The 24,283-nt window shown below is 43.3% G+C and overlaps 2 protein-coding genes across 2 annotated transcripts in view; one reads left to right on the top strand and one right to left on the bottom strand.

Moving 5' to 3' along the window:
- The window catches only part of GEN1 (GEN1 Holliday junction 5' flap endonuclease), a 113,061-nt gene extending 94,952 nt beyond the window's left edge, over window positions 1–18,109 (bottom strand). Inside the window, 2 exon segments of the mRNA XM_030198843.1 lie at window positions 3,605–3,804; window positions 17,828–18,109. Of these exon segments, the coding sequence (XP_030054703.1) occupies window positions 3,605–3,765 (161 nt within the window). The 5' untranslated portion in view covers window positions 3,766–3,804; window positions 17,828–18,109.
- A 218-nt stretch (window positions 18,110–18,327) lies between these two features.
- The window catches only part of SMC6 (structural maintenance of chromosomes 6), a 413,908-nt gene continuing 407,952 nt past the window's right edge, over window positions 18,328–24,283 (top strand). The window contains 1 exon segment of the mRNA XM_030198844.1: window positions 18,328–18,451. The gene's annotated coding sequence lies outside the window, so the exon portion shown is untranslated.

Raw genomic sequence — 24,283 nt, forward strand, 5'->3', positions numbered from 1 at the left:
AGAGCCCGGAGACAAAACTGGGCCATCTGTGCCAGATAGCTCCTCAGGATCCAAAATCTCCACCTGGGGACGTTTTGGCAGGAAAGACTGAGAGGCTGCAGCAACCGAAATTTGCTGAGGAAGAGACGGGGCTGCCTGAAGAGAAGCTCCTGACTTCTTCAGAAGAAAGGCATTGTGCATTAATAAAACAAAATCCATCAGTTGTAACAGAAGTTTAGTCAGCTTGAGACCGATACCCCTGTCAGTATGATCTAACTGAGTGGTTCCTGATGAAGCCCCGTTGAAAATCAACAGTTGAACTGTGGGGTTGTCAAGCCAGCATTTATTGAGCTAAGTTGATGCATGCCATGCTGTAGCTTGAACAGTTTTTGTAACTCAGTTATCTTTAATATTTGTGCTCTATTATGGGCTTTTTTGTATAAAATATTTGTGCTCTATTATGGGCAATTTTGCATGATGCTCCAATATGGGCATTTTTGAATGAGTGGAGCAGGGAATATTTACCCCATGAAAGAAACTTGATCACGGGCACAAAGTCTTTTATAGACAACTAGCCGTTCAGCCTGTAAAAACGGGCTAGTATAGGAAGGGGGGGGGGAGGGTTGAAAGGCCCCCCCACCCCGCCGTCGAGTTCGCCGCTGCTGCTCCCCCTCCGAGTTCGCCCTTCCGGAGCCGTCGCCACCCACCTTCCACCCGGTCGGGCCCTCGCTCCGCTATTGAAACAGCGAGGGCACGCAGCACACAGCTCTACTGCTGAGCTGCCATGGCCTTCCTTCTTCTTCTCTGCCTGTGTCCCGCCCTCGTGTGACAAAACGTCGTCGTGGGTGGGACACAGGCAGAGAAGAAGAAGGAAGGCCGACGGCAGCTCAGCAGAGCTGTGTGCTGCGTGCCCTCGCTGTTTCAATAGCGGAGCGAGGGCCCGACCGGGTGGAAGGTGGGTGGCGGTGGCGGCGACTCCGGGTGGGGGGAGCGTTAGCGATGGCAGTGTCCCTCGCAAATGCGCAGTAGAGACCCTCTCTGTTCCGTCCCCGTCATCACGTATTGACGCGGGGGCGGGGCAGAGAGGGTCTCTACTGCGCATTTGCGAGTACGACACTCGCCATTTATATATATTGATAGCCGTTCAGCCCGTAAAAACGGGCTAGTATAGGAAGGGGGGGGGGGTTGAAAGGCCCCCCACCCCGCCGTCGAGTTCGCCGCTGCTGCTCCCCCTCCGAGTTCGCCCCTCCGGAGCCGTCGCCACCCACCTTCCACCCGGTCGGGCCCTCACTCCGCTATTGAAACAGCGAGGGCACGCAGCACACAGCTCTACTGCTGAGCTGCCGTGGCCTTCCTTCTTCTTCTCTGCCTGTGTCCCGCCCTCGTGTGACAAAACGTCGTCGAGGGTGGGACACAGGCAGAGAAGAAGGAAGGCTGACGGCAGCTCAGCAGAGCTGTGTGCTGCGTGCCCTCGCTGTTTCAATAGCGGAGCGAGGGCCCGACCGGGTGGAAGGTGGGTGGCGGTGGCGGCGACTCCGGGTGGGGGGAGCGTTAGCGATGGCAGTGTCCCTCGCAAATGCGCAGTAGAGACCCTCTCTGTTCCGTCCCCGTCATCACGTATTGACGCGGGGGCGGGGCAGAGAGGGTCTCTACTGCGCATTTGCGAGTGAGTACGACACTCGCCATTTATATATATTGATAGTGTCTTGTTGATTAGACCTTGGCAGAAGCCTTGGTTTCTGAGGGTATTTCCCACTTTCCTCATTTCTTTACATTCATTCCACACAACCCTTTGGATTGTCTTTGGCTGTTTTTCAGTTCTCGGGAGTATTTGATTTCAATTATCCACATATAGACTGGGTTAATGTAACATCGGTACACGGTAGGTAGGTGAAATTTAGACTCTGGAACTCGTTGCCGGAGAATGTAGTGACAGCAGCTGGCCTTACGGAATTTAAAGGGGGTTTGGACAGATTCCTGAGGGAAAAGTCCATTGAACATTATTATTATTATTATTTTTTTTTTTGGGGGGGGGGGGGTTGCCGGGTTTTTGAAGCCTGGATTGGCCGCTGTCGGAGACAGGATGCTGGGCTTGATGGACCCTTGGTCTTTTCCCAGTATGGCGGTGCTTATCTACTTATGTCTAGAAAATCCTGAGTGGTGTAGAACGAGAAGTGAATTGATTTTTTACTCTTTCAAAAAGTACAAAGACTAGGGGACACTCAGTGAAGTTACGTGGAAATACTTTTTACTCAACCAATAGTTAAGCTCTGAAACTGGTTGCAGAGGATGTGCTAACAGCGGTTAGCGTACCTGCATTTAAAAAAAAGTTTGCAAAAGTTCCTCGAGGAAAAGCCTATAGTCTGCTATTGAGAGAGACATGGGAAAGCCACTGCTTGCCCCAGGATTGGTAGCATAGAAATGTTACTATTTGGGTTTCTGCCATGTACTTGTGACCTGGATTGGCCACTGTTGGAAACAGGATACTGGGCTAGATGGACCACTGGTTCTTATGTAAGCTGAGGCTTTCCTCCATTACAAGCCTGGGTCAGAGTACACCTACCAGTACTGACCACTGGAGGAGATGCTTTGTAAAAGGATGCTGTTTTGTAGCACTCCCTCAAAGTGGCTCTTTTTGCCCTTATTATTGGAAGATGAAGGTTCACTGGTTTTTCTATGGGGCATGATACCTTAGGCCTCTGCTCCCTGAGAGATCCTGCCTTATGAAGCGATACGCTTAGATCATGGGGAAACTGCAAGTAACAAGATACTATAGCTTGCATTTTCCCAACTTGGCTAAAACACAGCATTTAATGGATTCAGCTGGAGATTTCCCTTCAAATCCCTAATGTGCAAGGTGGCAGTTGTGTATGCTGGAGGTCAGTGGAAGGAATGATTATGCGACAGAAGAGGAAATATTTTCTAAAAAAAATTCTAAACTTCTGCAGAAAGCCATATTCATCCACACTGGAACAGTATAAAAATAATGAAATACATTTTGCCAACTATCTTTTTTAAACAGCAGTTTAATCTTCCCATTTCAGTCAGGTCTGAATGGTTCTCATCTCCAATGGCAGTGTCTTACCCCACCATTGTGCAGACTCTCAATCCAGCAAAAAGGCCAAGAAGTGACCATTATCAACTCATGATTCAGGCTTCAAATTTGATCTCAGCTTCTCTTTCGCTAACTGGGAATGCAGTACAGGTGGGGTCAATATTTCCAAAAGTACTTAAACAGCAACTATCTCACCCATACGGTCACAAATAACCTCCCACCCTTGGGATCATGTGCATCCCATTCCATGTGACATACTCTTGCCTAAGTTTGATACATCAAGTCTAGTGATATATAATCACCATCATGTTAACTGCAGCCTTCTAACATCTCAAAGGCATGGTGAAAAAGGGGTGATTGAAATGTTTGTATAATTCTCTGAGAAAAGGTTCTAATGAAAATTAGAAGTTCTTATCGTGACACTCTTTTTAATTAAAATCTGTCTTTTCTTATTCAATAACAGCAAGTTCTTGCCTTCTCTGAAGGGTAGAAATCTATTTTAAATAAATGATGTGCTCCTACATGCAGAAGAGAGACTGGTCTAATGTTATACCCTTGCATTAATGTTACCTGAGATGGGGCTTAGTGACTGTTCCAATCATCTTTTTTACTGTCTGTGCTTCGCAGACCCAAAGACTCAGATCAACAGCAAGGGTTTTCCCACTGAGATTCTTCAGGGGGATGTGTTGCCTCACAGGCTCCAGAATCTGCCACAAGTCTGTCACCCCCATAGTCTTCAGTGCTCTGCCACCAACCTATAGGCATCACTTCTAAAACAAAAGAAGCACATTTTTCCTATAATACATTATTGTAGACTAATTGATCTTGGATTTAACTAACATAAAATATACTGACAAGTGTTTTTGTTACAAAACTACCATTGTGGATCTGGAAAAGTCAGAGTTTGTCTGAAAAATGTAAAAAATTGTCTTGAGTGTGTAATTAACAAAATGTGTAAGTCTCAGCAGATTTAACTGGACATTGTGAAAGGCCAGTAAGGACTAGCGTGCATAAATAGAAATAGTTTTTGATAACCACAAATGCTTCCAAATCTATACTAATGGAAGAATGGAATAAGGATTGAAATTGCTGCTTTTCTTTTCCCCTTTTCCAAAACCACAACTATTATGTTTAGCTTAAATAGACAATTTGCAACTATTAGACTCTTATTTGAGTAGCGAGAAATACTATGTAACAGACATTCTCCTCTTTTTCCTTAAATCATCTGTATCCTTCAAGTCAATTGATTTCCTAGAATAGAATTGATTACTTCTTTTTTTTTTTTTTAGCCAAACTACTAATGTAAGCTGTTTTCTGCCTATATAACTTTGTGCCTTTCATGCTGTAAGGTAAGAGGAGATCAAGAATGAAACTGATCAGTCCAGCTTATGGGATCCTTTATTGCTGGCAATTATCCTTCTGAATAAAAGCAATCTCAACTGACCACTTTATTTTTGAAGCATTAATTAGCAGCCTGACAACTTTGCCATCTATACACTTCGCAAGGCCTAGAGGTTTATCTATCACTGCTAGGGTGTGAAGGTATCAAATGCAATGGAGAAACTTCAGCCATGGACCATGTACCTCTTCCCCACTCTAGTACAGCAAACCTTCTCTCCCTACTTCCTGAGGCCCAGCAACCCTTCTTTCCAACCATCTCCAGCAGCAATATTTCTCTCTTCCCATGTCCCTCTAGTTTCAGCTTCTCTATCTTTCTCTGCCCCCACAACAGCCACAGACTACACTGGGAATTTCAGATTTACATTTCTTTTCTGAGTCTTCTGCTGAATTTATGTTCCCTGCTGTCACATTGTAGCTGGAGCCAACTCTCTTGATTTATTTCCTTGATATACTGCTAAATACAATAAAGTGATAAAGCAGCCATGGGCCAGACTCCCTTTATGTGCCATTTCATTTATTAGCGTGGCTGCAGCATGTGACATCATTGCCTGCTATGGATGGGGGGGGGGGGGAGAAGGGGGGAAGTGCCAAGTTTTGAGGAGAGACAGCAGTGACAGGGCAATGCATGCAGTCAAGGCTCAGGAGGAGGAAAGCTTCAGTTTTCACTTGATTTTTTGCCAATGTAGTAGTTCACTGCCTTGAATGTCACACTACCATCCACAAAATTGTTCTGCCCTAGTTGGGTTGGCCCTCATCATACACATGAGCAGATCTGGTCTGAAGTGTTAAGGTCAGCACTAAGGGAAACAGAAAGCTGACTACATAATCCTGCTGCTCTAAACATTAGGCTATTCCTCTGCCCCAATGATACAATGCATCTCTTCCTATTAGTAATGTTTTTTTTTTTTACTATAGGCACAAAATCATATTACTAGATTTCTCAGATGTTTTCCATATGCTTCTCTCCCCTCCCCCATTTGCTTCTCTTCTCTCCCCTCTCCTCTCCACACATCCATCTACTTCTCTCACCTCCCTTCCCCATTCAGCATGTCCCTCCATCTGCTTCTCCCTCCCCTCTCTACTAAGCATACCCTCATCTACTTCTCTCTTCCCCCCTCATGGGTATACAGCCCCCTTCCCATGGCAACATCTAGCTTGCTGTGGCCCCCATTCCCCTTGCACACCCTCAAGCAGACCACTCCCAGCTTTCTCCAGACCCCTCTTCGGTAGCACATCCACCTAATGGCTGTACATTGGGCAGGAAGACATGGTCTGAAGCAGAGCTATTTTCTTCCAATCACAGCAGAGAGGGAGAGAGAACCATTGATTCTGCCTCCTGCTACCATGCTGATGCAATTTGCTCAGAATTCTGCACAGATAGGGAATGTCAAACAAATTCTGCATTGCATAGAATTATCCCAAAGGTTAATGATAAAGGGGATGGAATGCCTCCTTCTGAAAGAATCAGGGCTCTTTAGCTTATATTCCGTGGCATCTCCAAAAGGATTCACTGCGGATCACAGCATAAGAAGCATCACAATCAATTGGAATTACATACATCTCAATTCAAATCATACTTTATCTCTGGGGATAATACAGTTTTCAGTTGCTTTCTAAATTGTCAATAAGAATTGATATATCTAATCTGGTAATGTACATTATTCCATAATTTTACTCCCAAACAGTGAAAAGAATTAAGTAGTTTTTAACCTTAATTCCCCTGAAGCTCGGAAACATCAAGGACCTAAAATTAAACAGCCGAGATGTACTCCTTTCTGATAATAAAATCAAGTAATTTGAAAGACAAACTACATTTTCACCCACCAGACTTATGAAGACTATACAGAGTATACTGGTAACCAATGTAATCTTTCCAGAAGAGGTGTGACTCTCTCAAATCTAACAGCTCTTAAAATCAGTCTTGCAGTCATATTTTAGAGCAACTGCAATCTCTGCAAAGACTTTAAAGTCAAGCTGCCATATAAATAAATACATAAGTATTGCCATACTGGGACAGACTGAAGGTCCATCAAGCCAAACATCCTGTTTCCAACAGTGGCCAATCCAGGTCACAAATACCTGGCAAGATACATTTTATGCAGCTTATCTTAGAATAAGCAGTGGATTTTCCCCAAGTCCATTTTAACAATGGTCTATGGTGTTTTCATTTAGGAAACCATCCAAACCTTTTTTAAACCCCACTAAGCTAATTACTTTTATTGCATTTTCTGACAACGAATTCCAGAGTTTAAATTTACTACTTTGTAGCTTCATTGCATGCCCCCTAGTCCTAGTATTTTTGGAAAAAGTAAAAAAATGATTCACATCCACTCATTTTACTCCACTCATTATTTCATAGACCTCTATCACATCTCCCCTCAGCCGTCTTTTGTTCAAGTTCAAAAGCCCTAGCCGCATTAGCCTTACCTCATAGGGATATTGTCTCATCCCCTTTATCATTTTTGTCGCCCTTATCCGTATCTTTTCTAATTCAACTATATCTTTTTTGAGATGCAGTGACCAATATTTGAGATACGGTTGCATCATGGAGAGATACAAAAGCATTATAATATCCTCATTTTTGTTTTACATTCCTTTCCTAATAATACCTAACATTCTATTTGCTTTCTTAGCTGCTGTCACACAGTGAGCAGAGGGTTTCAACATATCATCAACGATGACACCTAGATCCCTTTCCTGGTCAGTGACTCCTAATATGGAACCTTCCATAACGTAGCTTTAATTCCTCCTTCCCACATGCATCACTTTGCATTTGCTCACATTAAACAACATCTGCCATTTAGAGAGAAAGGGAAATGGGACTTACTATACCGCCTTCCTGTGGTATTTTGCAACTACATTCAAAGCGATTTACATATATACAGGTACTTATTTTGTACCTGGGGCAATGGAGGGTTAAGTGACTTGCCCACAGTCACAAAGAGCTGCACTGGGAATTGAACCCAGTTCCCCAGGATCAAAGTCCGCTGCACTAACCACTAGGTTACTCCCAGTCTCATAAGGTCCTCTTGTAATTTTTCATAATCCTCTTGCGATTTAACAACTTTGAATAACTTTTGTGTCATCAGTAAATTTAATTACCTCACTAGTTACTCCCATCTCTACATCATTTATAAAAATGTTAAAAAGCAGCGGTTCCAGCACAGACCCCTGGGGAACTCCACTATTTACCCTTCTCCACTGAGAATACTGACCATTTAACCCTACTCTCTCTGTTCTATCTTTTAACCAGATTTTAATCCACAATAGGATACTGCCTCCTATCCTATAACTCTCTAATTTCCTCTGGAGTCTTTCATGAGGTACTTTGTCAAATGTCTTTTCAAAATCCAGACACAAAATATCGACCGTCTCACCTTTATACACGCTTGTTCACCCTTTCAAAGAAAAGTAATAGATTGGTGAGGCAAGATTTCTCTTCACTAAATCTATGTTGGCTTTGTCTCATTAATCCATGCTTTTAAATATGCACTGTAAATTTGTTCTTTATAATAGTCCCTACCATTTTGCCTAGATCTCCTCTGGAACCTTTTTTTAAAAATTGGTGTTACATTGGCCACCCTCCAATCTTAGGTTACAACGCTTGATTTTAAAGATAAATTACATACTAATAATATTAGTTCTGCAAGTTCATTTTTCTATTCTGTCAGTACTCTGGGATGAATACCATACGGTCCAGGAGATTTGCTACTCTTCAATTTGTCAAATTGCGCCATTACATCCTCTAGATTTATAGAGATGTCATTTATTTTCTCTGACTTATCAACTTTGACTAACAATTCTGACACTGGTATCTCTCCCAAATCTTCCTCAGTGAAGACCGAAGTAAAGAATTCATTTAATCTCTCCACTACGGCTTTATCTTCCCTTAGAGCCCCTTTTACCCCTCGGTCATCAAGCGGTCCAACCGAAACATTTGCCGCCTTCTTGCTTTTAATATATCTAAAAAAGTTATCACTATGCGTTTTTGCCTCCAATGCAATCTTTTTTTCAAAGTCCCTCTTTGCCTTACTTATCAGAGCTTTGCATTTGACTTGCCATTCCTTATGCTGTTTCTTATTATTTTTAGTCAGATCCTTCTTCCACTTTCTGAAGGATTTTCTTTTAGCTCTAATAGCTTCCTTCAACTCAATTTTCAAAAATGCCGGCTGTCGTTAGGTCTTCCTTCCTCCTTTTTTAATAGATGGAATATATTTCGCCTGGGCTTCCAAGATGGTATTTCTGAACAGCATCCACACCTGATGTAAATTTTTGACCTTCACAGCTGCTCCTCTAAGTTTTTTTTTTCACCGTTCTTCTCATTTTATCATAATCTCCTTTTTGAAAGTTAAATGCTAACGTATTGGACTTCCTGGTTGAACTTACTCCAAAGCTGATATAAAATCTGATCATATTATCATCACTGTTATCAAGCAGCCCCAGGACCTCCTGCACTAGATCATGTGCTCCACTAAAAACCAGATCTAAAAATTTTCCTTCTCTTGTTGGCTCCATAAAGCAGTCCTTGATTTCATCAAGGAATTTTACATCCCTAGCATACCCTGATGTTACATTTACCCAGTCAGTATCAGGGTAATTGAAAAAATCCATTATTATTGTGTTGCCCAGTTTGTTAGACTCCCTAATTTCTGATTACATTTCTACATCCGTCTGTTCAGCCTGGTCATGTGGACGGTAGTACACTCCTATAACTATCCTTTTCCCCTTTATACATGGAATTTCAATCCATAGCAATTCCAGGATATGTTTTGTTTCCTGCAGAATTTTCAATCTATTTGATTCAAAGCCCTCCATAACATACAATGCTACCCCTCCTCCAATTCAATCCACTCTATCACTATAATATAATTTGTACCCCGGTATGACAGCCAATAATCCAAATAAGGTAATAAAATAGATTGTGCTATAGCTCGAAAATATTCTTTACTCAGACTGGATCGTATTGCTGTCAGCTGACATAAAGCGAAGATACTCACCTGTAGCAGGTATTCTTCGAGGAAAACAGGCTTCATATTCTCACAAGTGGGTGATGGAGATCCACGTCACCGGGTCCGGCATTTCCCATAGTAAAAAAGAGAGGTTTATGGAGAGCCTTCCGCCCGTCACACGAACGCAGTCTCCTCAATTTAATGCTAAAGCAAAAATAAAGTAAAAATAACCAAGGAGACAACTCCAAGGGGAGGTAGGACGGATTGTGAGAATATGAGGCCTGTTGTCCTCGGAAAATACCTGTTACAGGTAAATATCTTCGCTTTCTCTGAGGACAAGCATAAGTACATAAGTAATGCCATACTGGGAAAAGACCAAAGGTCCATCGAGCCCAGCATCCTGTCCCCAACAGCGGCCAATCCAGGTCAAGGGCACCTGGCAAGCTACCCAAACGTACAAACATTTTATACAAGTTATTCCCGTAATTGTGGATTTTTCCCAAGTCCATTTAGTAGCAGTCTATGGACTTGTCCTTTAGGAAACCGTCTAACCCCTTTTTAAAATCTGCCAAGCTAACCGCCTTCACTACGTTCTCCGGCAACGAATTCCAGAGTTTAATTATGCGTTGGGTGAAGAAAAATTTTCTCCGATTTGTTTTAAATTTACTACACTGTAGTTTCATCGCATGCCCCCTAGTCCTAGTATTTTTGGAAAGCGTGAACAGACGCTTCACATCCACCTGTACCACTCCACTCATTTTTTTTATACCTCTATCATGTCTCCCCTCAGCCATCTCTTCTCCAAGCTGAAAAGCCCTAGCCTCCTTAATCTTTCTTCATAGGGAAGTCGTCCCATCCCCGCTATCATTTTTGTCGCCCTTTGCTGCACCTTTTCCAGTTCTACTTTATCTTTCTTGAGATGCGGCGACCAGAATTGAACACAATACTCAAGGTGCGGTCGCACCATGCAGCGATACAACGGCATTATAACATCCTCACATCTGTTCTCCATACCTTTCCTAATAATACCCAACATTCTATTCGCTTTCCGAGCCGCAGCAGCACACTGAGCAGAAGGTTTCAGTGTATTATCAACGATGACACCCAGATCCCTTTCTTGGTCCATAACTCCTAACGTGGAACCTTGCATGACGTAGCTATAATTTGGGTTCTTTTTTCCCACGTGCATCACCTTGCACTTGTTCACATTAAACGTCATCTGCCATTTAGTCGCCCAGTCTCCCAGTCTCGTAAGGTCCTTCTGTAATTTTTCACAATCCTGTCATGAGTTAACGACTTTGAATAACTTTTTTTTTTAGTTACATTTGTACCCCGCGCTTTGCCACTCATGGCAGGCTCAATGCGGCTTACATGTACAGGTACTTATTTGTACCTGGGGCAATGGAGGGTTAAGTGACTTGCCCAGAGTCACAAGGAGCTGCCAGTGCCTGAAGTGGGAATCGAACTCAGTTCCCCAGGACCAGAGTCCACCACCCTAACCACTAGGCCACTCCTCCACTCATCAGCAAATTTAAATTACCTCGCTGCTTACTCCCATCTCTAAATCATTTATAAACATATTAAAAAGCAGTGGTCCTAGCACTGACCCCTGAGGAACCCCACTAACTACCCTTCTCCATTGTGAATACTGCCCATTTAACCCCACTCTCTGTTTCCTATCCTTCAACCAGTTTTTAATCCACAATAGGACTTTTCCTCCTATCCCATGACCCTCCAATTTCCTCTGTAGCCTTTCATGAGGTACCTGTCAAATGCCTTTTGAAAATCCAGATACACAATATCAACCGGCTCCCCTTTGTCCACGTTTGTTTACGCCTTCAAAGAATTGAAGTAAATTGGTCAAGCAAGATTTCCCCACACTAAAGCCGTGCTGACTTGGTCTCAGTAATCCATGTCCTCGGATGTGCTCTGTAATTTTGTTTTTAATAATAGCCTCTACCATTTTCCCCGGCACCAACGTCAGGTCTATAATTTCCCAGATCTCCCCTGGCGTTACATTGGCCACCCTCCAATCTTCTATCTTCTCACAAGTGGGGAATCCCTAGCATCCATGCTAGGCAAAAACAATAAACAGTGGTCAATTGGGCCTCGCAACGGAGAGGATATAACACAGATTAACCTGAAACTATATACAATCTGAATGAGAGTGCAGCCTGGAACAGAATAAAACGGGCCTAGGAGAGTGGAGTTGGATTCTAGACCTCAAACAAATTCTGCAACACTGATTACCCAAATTGACTGTCACATCCGGTATACTGCTTAAGTCAGTAGTGAGATGTGAATGTGTGGACTGAAGACCAAGTCACAGCCTTACAAATTTCTTCAATGGAGGCTGACCTCAAGTGGGCTACCGACGTGGCCATGGCTCTGACATTATGAGCCGTGACATGACCCTCCAAGGTCAGCCCAGCCTGGACATAAGTGAAAGGAATGCAACCTGCCAGCCAAATTGAAATGGTGTATTTCCTGATAGCGACCCCCATCCTGTTGGGATCAAAAGAAAGAAAAAACTGGGCGGACTGTTTGTGGGGCCTTGTCCGCTCCATGTAGTAGGCAATGCTCTCTTGCAATCCACGGTGTGGAAGCTGCTTTTGCCGGGATGGGCATGAGGTCGGGGAAAGAATGTTGCCAGGACAACTGACTGGTTCAGATGGAACTCTGACACCACCTTCTGCAGGAACTTTGGGTGCATGCGGAGGACTACTCTGTTGTGATGAAACTTAGTATAATGTGCAACCACTACTAAGGCCTGAAGCTCACTGACCCTACGAGCTGAAGTAACAGCCACCAAGAAAATAACCTTCCGGGTCAAGTACTTCAGGTGGCAGAAATTCAGTGGGTCAAAAGGTCCTTTCATCAGCTGTTGAGAATGACGTTGAGATCCCATGACAATGGTGAAGGTTTGACAGGGGGGCTTTGACAGAAGCAAACCTCTCATAAATCGAACACATAGAGGCTGACCAGAGAGGGGTTTACTTTCTATACTACTACTATTTAACATTTCTAGAGCGCTACAAAGTGTACGCAGCGCTGTACAAACACAGAAGAAAGACAGATGTTAAGCAGTAATTGCACTAAGGTGAATCCTTATAGAGTTGGTCTTCAGACCAGACTCTGACAAGTGTAGAAAGCATTCAAGCAGGGTTTGTGTAGGGCAAAAAAGGGGATCTAGGGCCTTGCTCTCACACTAGATGGTAAACCTCCTCCATTTAAAAGAGTAACACCTCTTAGCAGAATCTTTCCTGGAAGCCAGCAAGACTTGGAAGACACCCTCCGAAAGACCAAAGGAAGCAAATTCTAGGCTCTCAACATTTAAGCTGTGAGAGCCAGAGACTGGAGGTAGGCATGCAGAAGCGATCTCTCATCCTGTGTGATGAGAGCATGAAAACAGCTCAATCTCCACGTTTTTGCAGAGGATAATGCCAGAAGAGGGAACCATAGGGCTAGTACAGAGTCTTGAGTTTCAAAAACATCTTTCCCACTAGAGGTATTGGAGGATACACATACAGAAGACCCGTTCCCCACCTGAGGGGGAACACATCTGATGCTAGCCTGTCGTGGGTCTGAATCCTGGAACAGAACTGAGGGACCTTGTGGTTGATCCGAATGTCAAAAAGATCCATCAAGAGGGTTCCCCACACTCAGATCATCTTGTGGGCTATGCCCAAACTGAGAGACCACTCATCCAGCTGCATTATCCTGCTCAGCCTATCGGCCAGGGTATTGTTTGCGCCCGCTAGATAAGTGGCTCAAAGGAACATGCCATGTTCGCAAGCCCAATGCCACACCTGGACAGCCTTCTGACACAGAGGGCGTGATCCAGTGCCCCCCTGCTTGTTGGTGTAATACATTGTATCCTGATTGTCTGTCTTGATGAGAACAATTTGATGAGATAGCCAATCTCTGAAAGCCCGAAGCTCCAGAAGGTTGATCTGAAGATTCGTTTCCTGGGCTGACCAAACACCTTGCATGTGAAGCCCATCTACATGAGCTCCTCATCCCAGGAAAGATGAATCTGTTGTCAGCACTTTTTGTGGCTGAGGAATTTGGAATGGAAGTCCCAGAGTCAAATTGGACTGAATTGTCCACCACGGAAGAGAGAGTACAAGCTCTGGAAACACTTGGATGACATATTTTAGCCTTCCTGTGGATTGATACCACTCATACGCCAGGGTCCATTAAGATGGTCTCAGGTGAAGACGTTTCATGGGTGTAACATACTCTGTGGAAGCCATGTGGCCCAACAATCTGAACATCTGCCGAGCTGTGACCTGCTAAGAGGCACGGACCTTGGATGCCAGTGAAACAAGATTGTCCTCTCTCGTCTCCGGGAGGTAGGCTCGAACCCTCCGTGTGTTGAGCAGGGCTCCTATGAACTCCAATCTTTGGACACGGTGGAGATGGGACTTGGGTAGTTTCAAATGACTCCTGAGCACCGTCCTCTGAGGTGCTCTTCACCAGCCAATCATCGAGACGAAACACATGGACTCCTAGTCTGAGTAGCGATGCTGCAACTACTGTTAGACATTTGGTGAAGAACCTAGGAGCTGACACAAGGCCAAAAGGCAACACGCGATACTGAGTGATGTGTTCCTAGCTGAAACTGAACATACTTCCAGTGGACAGAATGTATTGGGATGCGAGTATATGCATCCTTTAAGTTCAGAGAGCATAGCCAATTGTTTTCTGAATCATTGGGAGAAGGGTGTCCAGGGAAACCATCCTTAACTTTTCTCAGACTAGAAACTTGTTCAGGGCCCTTAAATCTAGAATGGGACGCATACCCCATGTCTTCTTCTGTACAAGGAAGTACCTGGAATAGAATCCTTGCCCATCTTTCCCCGGTGGAATGGTTCGACCACATGGGCCTTTAGAAAGGCGGAGAATTCCTTTGCAAGTACCTGCCTGTGCTGAGAGCTGAATGAATGAGCTCTCAGTGGGCAATTTGGAGGTTTGAGTTACCAACTGAGGTCATATCCAAGATGAACTATTTGAAGAACCCACCGTTCAGAGGTTATAAGTGGCAACATTTGGTAAAAAAAATTTTAGCCTCCTCCTGACCAGCAAGTCATCCAGGACGGACACTTTTACTGCAGCTAAGCTCTGCTGGAGCCCTTCAAAAGCTCGTCTCTTGCTTTGCCTGAGGAGCAGCAGGGTCCTTAGGCGCACGCTATTGACATGAAAGTGCACGCTGGGGCTAAGCCTGAGTAGGCTGGCAAGCCGAAGGATTGTACCTACGCCTACAATAGTGTTAGGAACCGCTCCTTGGCTTGTCAAAAATCCTCCTAGCTGAGGAGGTAGATGCAGAAGGCACCCAGCAGGACAGAGAGGAAATTGTATCAGTATGCTTCTTGATTTGGTCAGTGACCTCTTCAATTTCTCTCCAAAAAGGTTATCCCAATGGCAAGGGGCATCTGCCAACCGCTGCTGATCAGAGTGTTCCAAGCCAGAAACACACAGTCATGAGAGTCTGCGCATTGCTATACTTTGAGCAGAGATCCATGCATTATTATAGCCAAATTGTAGCAAAGAAATCGTTTTATCTTTTGAAGGAAACTCAGAGCCATAAGGAAGTATTTTAAACCATGATTATTCATGAGAGAGATTTGTATGCAGTGGAGGTAATGTATACAAATCTCTCTCATGAGTATTCATTGTTGGTATCCAGACAACCTGATTGGCTGGGGTGCCTCCAGGACCAGGTTTGGGAACCACTAGATTAACTACCTCATCTAGATTTCAGAACTATAAATGTAACTGTTTGCACTACTAGATATGGGGAAGCTTAGAAGCTGAGAGATGTTTCTGCTTGTCTCCTACCTTGTTACAGTGGCATAGCCCTGGGTGGGTCCGAGAGGGCCTAGGCCCACCCAAACTTATGGCACCTTTGTTATAGCTCACGAGGATCTCCAAGGCTAGCTAGCTAGAAGAGGTCCTTCAGCGGCCAGAACAGCTCATTCTCCTACTTGCGGCAGCCAGCAGCACTTTGCACAAAAACTAAGCATGTATAAGAGGGGAGAGGCCGACACAGCAGCAGAATGTGAACAATGCCACTGGCTGCAGTAAGCAGGAGAATAAGCTGTTTTGCCCACCAGAAGACCTCTTTCAGTAGGCTGAGTTCGTGGATCCCTACCAGCTCAGGTATTTATCTGTTTGCGGGAGGGGGGGGGGGGGCACTGCTGCAGGTTCTGGGGTGGGGAACTGTGTACCCACCCACTTTGGGCTCAGGCCCACCCAAAATATCATGTCTGGCAACACCTCTGCCTTATTAACAAGATACCTTATGCAACGCAATAAAAAGACCAGCTTCACTGACCACTTGTAGACTATTTTATTTTTCAAAATTTACTTTCACTGCCTTAAAATATCTGGCTTTTACCCATCTTAGCAGAGCTTGACAAAGCTGCTGAACCTGCAACTTCCAGAGAAATCCAGAGGATCCAGGTTTTCCTCATGTTGGTAAAGCTGGATCCTCCAGACCCGATGCACAATGCATTAAATGAGCTGTCAGCTCTGGTAAAGATGGGTAAAAGCCAGATCTTAAGGTGGAATGCATTAGATCTAGTGGATCCAGCTTTTACTTATTTCCAGAGATCTCTCTGCCATCGGTGTTGCCAGACTGGGCTATTTCACACCCAGTTGGGCTAATCTATTTCCTCATTGTGTAAGAAAAACAATTCTTCACACAGGTTGGATTAATTTTGGGCCTACCTGACATCCTTAACCTGTGCATGCTAACCTCCTTTAGTCACTGCTGTGTGCAGTTACAAATCCAGTTGTCCTATTTTAAAAAGGATATAGTAAAAATATAGAAAAGCAACCAAAATGACAAAGGGGTGGAATGGTTTCCCTATGAAGGAAGGCAAAATATTCAGCCAAATACTAATAATGGGTATTGAGCTTTAACATAACAAACAACAAATGCAAGAAATAAAAGAAGCAACAAGAAATCAGACATCAAGTGTTTATTCCAGCAGATTTAGAAACAGTAGAGAAGTGATTCAAATTTAAATCACTATTCAGATGAATACGAATAATGTATTTGGGGGCCAAATAGAATACAAATATTCGGTACAGCTCTAGCTAGCACATTTTCAGCATGTTTTCAGAAATGTGTATATTTTAATACTCCAGAAACAAAAATAATTATGGGAAATGTCATACATATAAAGAAAGGGAGGAATGAGTAGATATAAATATATAGATATTTGTCTTTACATTTGATCATTTTTAAGATTTGGCTACCTTTGAGCATAGGACCCCCTTTTCCTCAGGTGAATTGGGCTACTACTTGCCTTCCTTTTGGATACAACACCCCCCCCCAGTGGTGTGCTAGAGCCGGCTTGCGAGCCAGTTGTTAACTTTTTAAACATTTTGCAAGCTGGTTGTTCAGGCAGGGCTCTCCCTCCCCTAAGCCGCATGGTCCTGGCACATACCTGAAGGCAGCCACCCTGGTGGTCTAGTGGATTCTTTTGGGTAGGAAAGACCTTCAGTCTTTCCTGCCCGCTGCCGGTGCTGACCCTCCTGCAGCCGCATTGCTCTTTAAAAGTAGTGCCAAGACTTCCGCTGAAGTCTTGGCAACCATTTTAAAGAAGATGCAGCAGTGGGCAGGAAAGACTGAGGATCTTTCCTGCCCCGAAGAATTCACTAGAACACCAAGGTGGCTTCAGTTCAGTTATGTGCCGGGACCTTGCGGCTTAGGGGTCTGGGCAAGCAGGGAGATCTGGAATAGTTAGGTAGGTGGGTGGGGAGGATACTATAAAAAAATGGTTGAATTTGTATTTAATCTCACTTATATTTTCAAACATGCCGGTTTGTGCATATGGATGTACACAGAGGAAGTGTAATAATGGAATAACTTTTCATAAATAGAGTAGCAATTTGTTATAAATCGTAATTACTGTGTCATTTGGACGGGCTGGTTATAGGGCCACCCTAGCACATGTTATATTCATGCAGAGATTTTTTTTCTCCTGATAATGGTAAAAGGCCACTAAAACAGACATCATGTTATGAGAAGCAGATGCTCAATATTCATTGTTTCTATTTATTTATTTACTTATCTTTGGCATTTTATCCCACATTAAACATGAATTAGATTTGAAACAGAGCATTTAAAATCTTTGTTTTTTCCTGGAGAAAGTAACGCATTGACCACCCTCCCCAGGTATAGCCAGCCCTGCAATTTAAAAAGCCAGCCCCAAATTAAAAGGCTGGCTATACCCAGAGAGAGAGCCTGTCGTTAACAATTTACCAGCACACCACTATCCCCCCCCCCCCCCCCTTTAAAATATGGCTACCCGTCCCCAATCCCCGGGAGCTGGGAGAAGCAGAGAAATGTGTTATAATTGTGTTTAAATATATAATGCATTCTTGCACCAAAAGAGTTACTTTCGAGTTATATCACAGAGTCTGCACAAACCTCAGAACACAAGAGATCTTTCGATTTCAATAGTCCAGAAGAGTTCACCCGATACGGGAACAACACCTGCCGCTTCGCCAACAAGATTCACTGGAGCTCCAATAATAAACAAAGCTACACCTATAAACAGAAAACTCCAAGACACCTCGCTCACAGTGTTTAAACTTCCCGCCGGCGCTAACTTCGGCCCCCAATTACAGCTACAAAGCTGAGACAACCCCCAGATAGCAAAACGAAATCAGCGCGCCTTCGCTCGGATCTTCTACAATCCCGAAACAGAACAATCGTACCGTAAAAATTGTTTCATGTTATTTTTGTTGGTTGATTTAATAATGACGTCATTAGTAAGCGCACCCCATAACTCCATGCACTGTAATAATAAGCGCCTTCAGATTGTGCTAAGCGCTTGACGGCGCATGCGATTGTCGTAGTGCGCATGCGATTCGACAGCTTAGCTGTCGTAGGTTTGTGGCGCACAGAGACGGGGGCGGGGACTGGGTTTGAGAAGTTTGAAGTTTCGTTTATTATTCCAACAACGAATCGTTGGTGGTGCGCTTTAAACGGCGAGACGTGCGAGTGTCCCCGTCGCTTCGGTGACACATAGGGTTTGCCCGCGCGCGGCTGGTAAGTATCCATGATGCAACCTCAACAAAAACAAGAATGGGTATAGTTTTATCTAGAGGGGCGGAGCGAGGTTTTCTTGTTAGCTTGGGACTTTTGTCAGGCTCCGGCTGATGTCTACAGTGGTTCTGGTTCCGGAGTTATTATGTCCGATATCTTTTAATTCTGATATAGCGGGAGCTTCCCACTGTTCCTTCTTTCTGGTTTCCTGGTATGCACAGGTATGTCATTGCACACATATTTTGTTTGTTCTTTCTTCCATAGCTGATGTGGTGGTCCCTTCAAAGTTAGTTAAAGTTTTGCTCTCTGTATCTTTCATGCGGTTGAATTGCTCCAGGATTTAGGCGGGTTTAGGATTTGTTTCCACTGACGCCCCAGGTTTCACCTTTCTCCACGATTCTTTTTAATGTATATGTGAGTGAACTGGATTTGATTCTGCGTAGAAGGAGAGTATTGGAATAATTTTCCTATGCGGATGATATTGTTTTGATTTTTCCTATTTTATCGGATTTTAATGATGTGAAAATGCTGATGAATGCAGTTTTTATGGACGTTTGGATGTCCAGGCATTTTTTTAAAGATTAATCTTAATAAGATTAATGTTCTGAGGGTAAGATCGAGGAGAATTAAGCAATTGTTAGGGATCGGAATTTCGGAAGTCACCAGTTGGCCTCAAGTCTGCGAGTAGTATTTATTTATTGCATTTGTATCCCACATTTTCCCACCTATTTGCGGGTTCAGTGTGGCTTACAATACATTGTGATTGATGGAAGTACAATTTGTTACAATACGATTATGGGTTACATTGTGAGGGTTTAGGGTAGACAGTCAGTTCATAATATCATTGGGGGATATAACAATAGAATGTAGCAATGGGGAATGATAGGACGATAGAACAATAGCCAGAGAACGTTAGGGTGTCACAGTTTTGTCTGTGGGTAAATTATTAAGTGTGGTGAAAGTATGGGAAGAGAAATTTAGGAGAAGTGTATTGGTGCATTTCTATTGATGTGTATGGACTTCATGTGTTTTGAGCCTTGCTGTAGATTTCTCAAAGAGATGAGTTTTCAATAGTTTGCGGAAGTTGGTTAGTTCGTAGATCGTTTTCAGGTTGCGTGGTAATGTATTCCAGAATTGCGTGCTTATATAAGAGAAGGTTGAGGCGTGCATTACTTTGTATTTTATGCCTTTGCACTTAGGGAAGTGGAGATTGAGGAACGTTCGGGATGATTTTTTAGCATTTCTGGGTGGCAGGTCTATTGACTCAGACATGTATTCAGGGGCTTCACCGTGAATGATTTTGTGCACTAAGGCGCATACTTTAAAGGTGATACGTTCCTTGAGTGGGAGCCAGTGTAATTTCTCACGAAAAGGTTTTGCACTTCGTATTTTGGTTTTCCGAAGATGAGTCTGGCTGCTGTGTTCTGGGCTGTTTGAAGTTTCCTCAGTATTTGTTCTTTGCAGCCTGCGTATAGCGAGTTGCAGTAGTCTAGATTACTGAGTACGAGTGATTGCACTAGGCTGCGGAAGACAGATCTCGGAAAGAATGGTTTAATTCTTTTCAGTTTCCACATGGAGTAGAACATCTTTTTGGTTGTGTTGTTCACGTGAGTCTCAAGTGTTAGGTGGCGGTCAATGGTGACTCCAAGGATTTTTAGAGTTTCTGAGATTGGCAGATTTAGTTTAGGTGTGTTAATAGCGGTAAATTTTTTCATGTTGTATTGGGAGGTAAGTATGAGGCATTGAGTTTTTTCTGCGTTCAGTTTCAGTCGGAATGCATCTGCCCAGGTGTTCATGATGTGTAGACTTTGGTTGATTTCGTTGGAGATTTCATTGATGTCTTGTTTGAAAGGAATACAGTGGGGGAAATAAGTATTTGATCCCTTGCTGATTTTGTAAGTTTGCCCACTGACAAAGACATGAGCAGCCCATAATTGAAGGGTAGGTTATTGGTAACAGTGAGAGATAGCACATCACAAATTAAATCCGGAAAATCACATTGTGGAAAGTATATGAATTTATTTGCATTCTGCAGAGGGAAATAAGTATTTGATCCCCCACCAACCAGTAAGAGATCTGGCCCCTACAGACCAGGTAGATGCTCCAAATCAACTCGTTACCTGCATGACAGACAGCTGTCGGCAATGGTCACCTGTATGAAAGACACCTGTCCACAGACTCAGTGAATCAGTCAGACTCTAACCTCTACAAAATGGCCAAGAGCAAGGAGCTGTCTAAGGATGTCAGGGACAAGATCATACACCTGCACAAGGCTGGAATGGGCTACAAAACCATCAGTAAGACGCTGGGCGAGAAGGAGACAACTGTTGGTGCCATAGTAAGAAAATGGAAGAAGTACAAAATGACTGTCAATCGACAAAGGTCTGGGGCTCCACGCAAAATCTCACCTCGTGGGGTATCCTTGATCATGAGGAAGGTTAGAAATCAGCCTACAACTACAAGGGGGGAACTTGTCAATGATCTCAAGGCAGCTGGGACCACTGTCACCACGAAAACCATTGGTAACACATTACAACATAACGGATTGCAATCCTGCAGTGCCCGCAAGGTCCCCCTGCTCCGGAAGGCACATGTGACGGCCCGTCTGAAGTTTGCCAGTGAACACCTGGATGATGCCGAGAGTGATTGGGAGAAGGTGCTGTGGTCAGATGAGACAAAAATTGAGCTCTTTGGCATGAACTCAACTCGCCGTGTTTGGAGGAAGAGAAATGCTGCCTATGACCCAAAGAACACCGTCCCCACTGTCAAGCATGGAGGTGGAAATGTTATGTTTGGGGGTGTTTCTCTGCTAAGGGCACAGGACTACTTCACCGCATCAATGGGAGAATGGATGGGGCCATGTACCGTACAATTCTGAGTGACAACCTCCTTCCCTCCGCCAGGGCCTTAAAAATGGGTCGTGGCTGGGTCTTCCAGCACGACAATGACCCAAAACATACAGCCAAGGCAACAAAGGAGTGGCTCAGGAAGCAGCACATTAGGGTCATGGAGTGGCCTAGCCAGTCACAAGACCTTAATCCCATTGAAAACTTATGGAGGGAGCTGAAGCTGCGAGTTGCCAAGCGACAGCCCAGAACTCTTAATGATTTAGAGATGATCTGCAAAGAGGAGTGGACCAAAATTCCTCCTGACGTGTGCAAACCTCATCATCAACTACAGAAGACGTCTGACCGCTGTGCTTGCCAACAAGGGTTTTGCCACCAAGTATTAGGTCTTGTTTGCCAGAGGGATTAAATACTTATTTCCCTCTGCAGAATGCAAATAAATTCATATACTTTCCACAATGTGATTTTCCGGATTTAATTTGTGATGTGCTATCTCTCACTGTTACCAATAACCTACCCTTCAATTATGGGCTGCTCATGTCTTTGTCAGTGGGCAAACTTACAAAATCAGCAAGGGATCAAATACTTATTTCCCCCACTGTATATATCGTTACATCATCGGCATATATGTATGGGTTAAGGTTATTGTTTGATAGAAGTTTTGCCAAGGGGATCATCATTAGGTTGAAAATAGTTGGCGAGTGGGGGGGGATCCCTGTGGCACTCCACATTCAGGTGTCCATGCAGCAGACGTATTTGAATTTGATGTGACCTGATATGATCGTAAGGTTAAGAACCCCTTGAACCAGTTTAGGACATTGCCTCCAATGCCAAAATATTCAAGTATGTGTAATAGGATTCCATGGTCAACCATATCAAAGGCGCTTGACATGTCGAATTGTAAGAGGAGTATGTTGGTGCCGGTTGCAATCATTTGTTTAAATTTGGTCATGAGGGTAATTAGTACTGTTTCTGTGCTGTGATTTGACCGGAATCCTGATTGGGCGTCATGCAGCACTGAGAACTTGTTGAGGTAGTTTGTGAGTTGTTTTGTAACCATCCCTTCGGTTATTTTGGTTATTAGTGGTATTGATGCTACTGGTCTATAGTTATTTCGCTTGCGTGTTTCTTTGTGTCTTTGGGTATTGGGGTGAGTAAGATCTTTCCTTTCTCCTTTGGAAAAAGTCCATTTTGTAGCATGAAATTCACGTGGTTCGTTAGGTCTGTTATGAATTGTTGAGGAGCTAATTTCATGAGGTTGTTTGGGCAGATATCTAGTTTGCATTGGGATTTGGTGAATCTTTTAAGCGTTTTAGAGATGAGGTCCTCTGACAGTGATTCGAATTCGGTCCAGATCCTGTCTGCTGGATATATTCCATCTTCTGGGTCTAGACAGTTTAGGAATGTGGAGTATTCGATTGGGCTGGTGGGTATTTTAAATCGTAGTTGTATAATTTTTTCCTTGAAGTATTTCGCAAGGTTGTCGACCCCTGGTGTATCCTTGCTGTTATTTGTAAATGGTGTGGTGTCCAGTAGTTTATTTACAAGGTTGAAGAGTTTGTGTGTGTCTTTATAGTTTGGTCCAATTATTGTTTTGTAGTGAAATCTTTTAGTCTGTTTTATGGTGTATTTGTATTTCCTCCGTAATGATTTCCAGAGATTCAGTGTGTGTTCATCTTTCTTTTTGTTCCATGCGCGTTCTAGTTCTAGTACGGCTTCACGATTCTAATGTGTCCATAAAGCATGAAATAAAACTTTTTGAGAGTCTGGTTGGATTCTGGCATTCTACCATGGAAACTCATGTTAATGATTTGATTCTAACAATTTTGTTCAAACTGAAATTGTTGCGTAGAATGAAATATTTTTTGGTGCACTGCCACTTTCAGATCATTATTCAGGCGGTTATACTTACATCACTTGATTATTCTAATGTTTGTTTACTGGGATTGCCAGTTAAGCAATTACATAGCCTTCAAGTTTTGCAAAATGTCTGCTAAATTGATTTTGTACGGTAATAAATTTGACCATGCAATTCCACTTTTGCTGAGTTGCATTGCTTACCCATAGGAGCAAGGATTTAATTTTTAATTTTAAAAATTAATATGGATTGAGTCCTGGGTACTTAGTTGGTATGATTACCATGTATTGATCTATTCCAAGCTTGTGGTCTTCAGAAGAGTCTGCTCCTCCTTGTCACTTATTATATTGATTAGTAGAAAAAAATAGAACTTATTTGAGAAAGCTTCTGAACTCTGGAATAGTTTGCCGCTTACTTTTAAGAAACATTTCATGTTATGGACCAAATTCTATATATGGCGCTTAAAAATCCATGTGGAATTAAACGTATGCTATATGATTTAGGCACTTGGTATAGAATACGCTTAGTTGATACTGTAGCGCCTAAATCTATGTGCGTCCATTTATGCCTATAAAATCCTGGTGTAAATTCGTGCACATAGATTTAGGCTGACTGACCCGTATAGTGTATTTACGTGCAGAAATTTTGGAACACCCATGAAATGCCCATACACATGCTTCTTTTAAGCTGCACACATTTATTTTGAACTACACGCTTTGCAATTTAGGCATAGTCCTTTATAGAATACGCTTAGTGGTTTCTGTGCATAAATTGTAATTATTGCCAATTAGTGCTGGTTATTAAGTGCTGTTAAAACACTACCTTGTTACGCACCTATCTCCGTGCAGAATCTAGGTGCCATATGTAGAATATGGGGGTATATATGTTTTAGGAAAGCTATAAAAACATGGTTGTTTCAGAAATATTTGTAAGTTTACTGCTTTATTGATTGAGGAATTGTAAATTTGTTTCCTTGTCACTTGCAGCAGATGAATCCAGGAACTAGTGGGTTAAGTCCGCCTACCAGCAGGTGGCGATAGAGATAAACAAACTAAAGGCAGTGATATCCACAGCCAGCTCCTTCCTCAGTTAGTATGTCTCTAACTCAGCAGGTGGTGGACGGCTTTTTCT

The sequence above is a fragment of the Microcaecilia unicolor genome, chromosome 3 (assembly GCF_901765095.1).
Source record: "Microcaecilia unicolor chromosome 3, aMicUni1.1, whole genome shotgun sequence".
In the NCBI taxonomy this organism is placed as follows: domain Eukaryota; kingdom Metazoa; phylum Chordata; class Amphibia; order Gymnophiona; family Siphonopidae; genus Microcaecilia; species Microcaecilia unicolor.